The 6000-nt window shown below is 50.3% G+C and overlaps 1 protein-coding gene across 1 annotated transcript in view; it reads left to right on the top strand.

Annotated features, from left to right (window-relative positions):
• Positions 1-4613: 4613 nt before the first annotated feature.
• UBASH3B (ubiquitin associated and SH3 domain containing B) overlaps positions 4614-6000 on the top strand; it is a gene marked incomplete at both ends in the record, with an annotated part of 70428 nt that continues 69041 nt past the window's right edge. Inside the window, one exon of the mRNA XM_082493949.1 lies at positions 4614-4777. Within this exon, the coding sequence (XP_082350075.1) occupies positions 4614-4777 (164 nt within the window). The remainder of the gene's footprint in view (positions 4778-6000) is intronic.

Raw genomic sequence — 6000 nt, 5'->3', positions numbered from 1 at the left:
CATTCTCCTATAAACCAGCTGCTCTTTCTATTTTTAAATACTCTGGAGGGACTCAAATATTGCGGTGATGAGAGAAGAGGAGGCTCGTGTAAGTACCTAGGCAGATGGACGCTTCGCAAAGGAAGGAAACTATCCCTGCGGGACACGGCCACAAATAAATGCTCATTCCAGCTCAATCATTGAAGCCCAAACAGGTAAAATATCGGGACAAAGGTGTTTCAAGCTTTAAGGCTAAGCTGCTCTCGGGAATGCTGTTCTTCCACTTTCACCAAGGCCCAGCGGTTGTTCCAAACGTGCTCAGATGAGTGTTATAACACAAAGCCCAAGCAGCCACAAAACACTGCCCACAGAGCAATTAGCAACAACATAGGAAACAGGCTGAAGTTTGCTGAAGTTTCTTTGGTCTCAGCTTTGTAAAAACTCTGACTAATAATTTTGACTCAATTTTCATGCTGTTTTGAATCAAGTGTGAGGCAGCTGTTCATTTTTCTCAGTGATAAATCGCCTTTCTTGACATTTGGAAACTCGGGAGACAAAAATGAAAGAGGGGAAAAAGTGCTAAGGGTGGACTCAATTTTATTTTTAATTATTTAGCACATTCAGATGCTCAGCCTCAAAGGCATGTTGACACCACTTCAACATTGAAGCAAATAATGGAAGGATGGACTTGCCCAAGCAAGATAAGGGGGGAGGCTGTAGCCCTCCTTCCCACAGCTGCCCATGGACCTGAAGTTGCCATGAGGAGTATCTGTGTACGTAAAATGGCAGAAACATGGAAATCCATGCAAGATCAGGCTCCAAGTCCAGGAAAGAGCGATCTTGCTGTGTCCTTCATTGTTCAACTTTTACTCAGTGTTTGCCTCATGGCAGACCTCTTCTCTGGGGGTGGGAAGGAGAAGGGACAGTCTTTTCCTTGTGGCTCCTACGAAGGAGGTGCTGGCCCAGGAGAAGCTCCACATCCTGTCTCTGTCCCGTCCCTCCCTCCCCTCCCGCCCCCCAGGGCAACAACACAATTCAATTGGTAATAATTCAAAAACAGAGTCTTGAACAAGGACTTTCTGAAAGCATCTGACCCCTTTTTTAAGGGAGGAAAGTTAGGAAAGCAAAACCCCTGCTCTGTTTCCTGCTGTTGTGCTGTTTATTTCAGAATATTTCCATTGTTAGAGAGTAAACCGTTTGCATGCGAACGCGAGGAGGTAGCATCAGGCTGGAAAGACGGCTAAATTTGGCTCAAATTCCTTAGGAGCCTGACCTCTTCCTATTGAAGTATATAGTAACACTCCTACTGACATCCAGTGCGACATTTTTAAACAACCACCTTACCCCACCCCCAATTAATTCTGTTGCATTGAAGGAAGTGATATAAATAATCCCCCAAGAACGCATTTTCCTGTAGGTAAAGGGATAGTATTTGAGTTTCACTGAGGATAACAGTAGAAGAGCACAGAGAACACACACAAGCCTGTTGCTGCAGGAACTCGCACGCTTGCCTGGCTTTGTGCACCCGGAGGCTGTTGCACTGAAGTCAGGAAAATGATTAGCAGGAATAAGTTAAGCACACATATAAATTTCTAGGATCAGGCCAGCAGAGGGAAGGCCATGTGAAAAACACAAGAAAGGTTTTATGTGAAAATCTGACAGCATTTTAAAATAAACTGCCTATCACAGGTTTCATACAGGCACAATCTTTTCATATATTTCAATTTTTTCCTAAAAACTATTGTCAATTTCGGAGACTGAAACACAATTTTCTGGGTGTTTGCTTTCTACTTTTATTTTCTTTCCTTTTTCCTATTTGATCAGTAAGACACCTTCCGTTTTCAGTTTTCAATCAAAAAAAAAGGTGAGAGGAAGCATTATTTCAAGGCACATATTTAATTGTTGAAAAAAAAAAAGACTGCTTCCAAATGAAAGGATTTTAACTAAAGAAGCACAGCCAGATCAAATGCAGAGACAGTCACTCTAAAGTTACAAGGACATGAGGCGGTTTTCTTAGCAGGCTTGAAGAATCATTTCAAGCCCATATGCATCCAGTTTCACTGATGGACTATGAATTATACACTCAGCTCGCCTGGATGTGTAAACATCCTATTTCTGTTCCTTATTGTTTGTTGTAACATCTTTGATGCTTCCAGTGGAGTCAGTTGTAGGAATTTATCCAACCAACAAAACTCCAATATTATAACTTCTATAAAGTGGATTTTTTTTAATCGATCATGTGGATCTGTCACAGCTAGAGGAAAGAGATTCTCATCTGGGCAACGTCCCTGGAAGCTACTTCCATAGCAAATTACATTTTTATTGTTATTTCCTGATTGAGTAATACAGCTGGAGCAAAAAAAACACACACAAGTGAAGCACATCGAGTTAAGTCAAAACACAACAATCCTCACAGATTTCTCTTGGCTGCAAACCCCTGTACATCGATCGGATTCTCCTGGGAACGGCCGGCAGTGGTTGTTTGGGAGGCGGGAGGGTGGGGACAGCATTAATCTGGGATTTTCATCTTCCCCTGTCACAGATCCAGAACTGGCTGTATCTTTGTGGAGCTCCCAGCATGGCTGGGTATGAGTTCATCGGTGATGAACACTTCTGGGGGCTCTGGCAATATATGCTTCAGTAAAAATATTGTTATTAATAATCCTTAACTCACCTCCTCTGTTAAAATGGAATAGATTGGGTGCCTGATCCTGATTTCGCGGCTGCGAAATGTCTAACACGGCTGAAATCCATGACTAAACGCTTCTTGGTTTCACCCACTGACTTTAATGACGTTCTTGCCAATTAATAGTGGGGGTAAATGAAAGAATCAGTGCCTCAGCTACATCAAAGGAGTTAAAAGTGACTTCAAGAAATGAACAAGTAGCGCTTTGTGCAATGTCCTTCTGCAGCTTGAATTTTCATGGCGCTTGTTAGTTCAGCCAGTGCGAGGATGACTTGCCGGCCTGTTGTCCCTGTGGGAACACAGCCCCCAGTGTAGCACAGGAGTGCTGACTGCAGCATGTGGCTGCTTCTCATCATGCCTTTGGATAAAGCGGCAGAAAATAAACTGGCACGGGAGGGGAATAAGCAGAGAGCTGGGAGGGGATTTTTTCCCATCCCTGGCTTCATTGATACAACAAAATGGAAATGGGCTGTTTGTTTTCCCTAATGCTTATAATAACTGTAGTGATAGATTTGTCATTGCCAGCACTGCTTCCCTTCCCCAACGTAAACTATTGTACTTTTAAAAAATGCCTCTTAGTGGATTTTATTTATTTGCAGGGTTGTAATTTCATGCTGTTCTCCGCAGCCCTGCAAGATGGGCCTGCTCTGGGAAGATCAGTAGTGATAGCCACTTGTTTTTGAAGGGGAGAGCAGGGAGGGTGTGGGGTGTATGGTAAAGGAGGGAAGAAGAGGATGTCAGAAAAAAGATAAAGGAGGAGGATGCCCCTTGCCACACACAAACCCCTTGGTTTACACCTCAAACATACCAAACTGAAGTCTGAACTCGAATACAGCTAGGAAGAAAGCAGCAGTATTTGTCCCACCCAGCCCTCAGGCACACGCAGCTTTGGCATGGGAGGGGAGCAGGGGAGAGGAGCCCAGTGCTGTGTCACTGCAGACCTTACCCTAGGAAGGACAGTCCCTGCCCTGGAATCGACATGCTCCAAGGCCGTGTATTCCAAGTGACGGCCTGGAGAGGGCTGAGAAGGATGCAGAAACGCAGGATTGAGGCGGAAATTTTGGAGCGCAATTCTTTTGCTTCTAACTACATCTACTTTAGCCACTGGTGCTACCACATCAAAGCGGTGGACAGAGCCCTGAAGTCATCATAGAATCAGAGAGTGGTTTGGGTTGGAAGGGACCTTAAAGACCATCTCATTCCAACCCCCCGGCCCTGGGCAGGAACACCTCCCAGCAGCCCAGGTTGCTCCAAGCCCCGTCCAACCTGGCCTTGAGCACCTCCAGGGATGGGGCAGGCAACCTGCGCCAGGGGCTCACCACCCTCGCAGCGAAGAAGCCCCAGCATTCTCGTGCAGAGCACCCTACCTCCCCCTGCTCTCCCGCCTGCGTAGTCAGGTCAGTATCGCGCAGAGCTTCTCCTCAAAACAAAAAAAAACCCAACCAACCAACCAACCAACCAGCTAAATAAAACCCCGAAATAATAGCACACGTGCTCTTGTTTTTTAAAGCAAGCCTTCCCTTCCCCTATCTGCTCCAGCAGCGGCCCTGCTCAGCGCATCCTCCCTGTGGGTCACCCCCAGAGCAGCGCCCGCTGGACTGGACCACCCCCCCATCCCCATCCCCATCCCCATCCCCATCCCCATCCCACGCCCCGATCCCCCGTGGCCGGCGTGGGGCTGGCTGCCGGCCGGGGCTGCACCCGCCCTCCCGGAGGCGGCTTTAAGAGCGGGGGCGGGCTGCCGCGGGGCCGCGGCTTCTCCTCGCCGCCCGCCGAGCCTGTGCCCGAGTCCGCCGGCGGTGGCGGCGTGGGCTGCGCGGGGCGCGCACGTGTGCCGGGGCGGCGGGGGGGCGCGCCCGGCGGCGGGCCGGGCTGGGGGCGGAGGGGGGGCCCTGCCCCGGCCCCCGGCGGGTGTGCATGGCCCTGCGCGGGCGGCGATGGCTGCGTGATGATGGCCCAGCGCGGGCAGCCCGCACCGCACGCCATGGCTGCCAAAGAGGAGCTCTACAGCAAAGTCATCCCCCGGCGGAACCGGCAGCACCGCGCGGGGACCATCAAACATGGCTCGTCGCTGGAGATCCTGCTGTCAATGGGCTTCCCCAAAGCCCGGGCGTAAGTCGCCTGCTCGGCCCCTTTTTCCCCGCGGCTCTTCCCCACCCCCCACCCCCCTTCTCCTTTTCGTTTTACGGCGGCGAGAAGCGACGGGCGCCTTTCTGCTTCGCTGCTCCAGACGGCCACGGGCGGGCGGAGCCGCGGGAGGGACCGCCGGGGGATGCCGGGCAGCGGGGGGCTGCGCGCCCGGAGCGGCCCGGGGATGCTGTGCGGCCCGAGGGATGCGGCGGGTACCATCCCCCGGCGGCCGCAGCCCCGGCTCCGGGGATGGGGGGGGGGATGGAGGGGGGAGAAGGAGGTGGCGGGTTTTGGGGGGGGCGGCAGGTGCCGTCCCGGGGCGCACCGTGGTCCTTGTCCCCGCCGCCCGCCGAAGGGCCTCGGAGCAGCCCGCCCGCACCGCCCGGCGAGCGTCGCTGCGAAGTTTGGGACCGGCAGGGAGGCAATTTTTTTGCACCCCTGGTTGAAGTCCAAGCCCCGTGCTCTGAAAATAAGGAGCCCTTGGCGCAATTGCTCTCGCGAACTCGGTCACCCGGGAGGTTTTCTTTAATCCGCGCGTAAGTCAACCAAAAAGGAACGGAGCAAGAGAAGAAAATTTCCGTAGTCCAAAGTGGGAGGTTTTCCTTGCCCGATTTAGCAGTGCCCTGGTGTAATCTCCCTGCATGTGCTTATGCTTTAAATTAATTAGGCAGCAACCTAATGACAACTTAATAATGACTCTCCCGGTTTTAAACATAGTGCCTCCTGAAGTGGGACTGTGCGCTTCAGAATGCAAATGAAACCAGTGGGGATTTGGATGATTCCTTGATCTGCTTAAGTTTTCCTTTTGTTGTTGATACCAATCAGAACTCGGTGGTTTTGCAGCCTACCTTTGAGCAGTTTTGTATACACACATAAACACATGCAGTTTTAAGGACATATGTCAGCTGTGGATTCATGAGATTGCCGTGGATCCACTAGCACATCCAGAAAATCTGATGTGTTTTCCATTGTCCTACTTAAGCTCTTTATGTCTGTCAGTGATCTATAGTTATCTACTGAAATCAACATACAGCATTTATATACAATGCCTGCAAACAGAGATAGTAGGAGAGTGGTGAATTCATGCTTTGCCCGTTTGGAAAAGCAGACGTGCATCTTTCAGTGTAGCTAGAGAAAAAAGCAGCTCGATACTATGAATGAAACTAGTTATTACCTGTACAACAGTGCCATCAAGGCTGACAGTC

Source organism: Vanellus vanellus (genome assembly GCF_965231255.1).
Source record: "Vanellus vanellus genome assembly, chromosome: 21".
In the NCBI taxonomy this organism is placed as follows: domain Eukaryota; kingdom Metazoa; phylum Chordata; class Aves; order Charadriiformes; family Charadriidae; genus Vanellus; species Vanellus vanellus.
The sequence above is the reverse complement of the archived record's forward strand: the minus strand, read 5'-3'. Positions and strand labels throughout refer to the sequence as shown.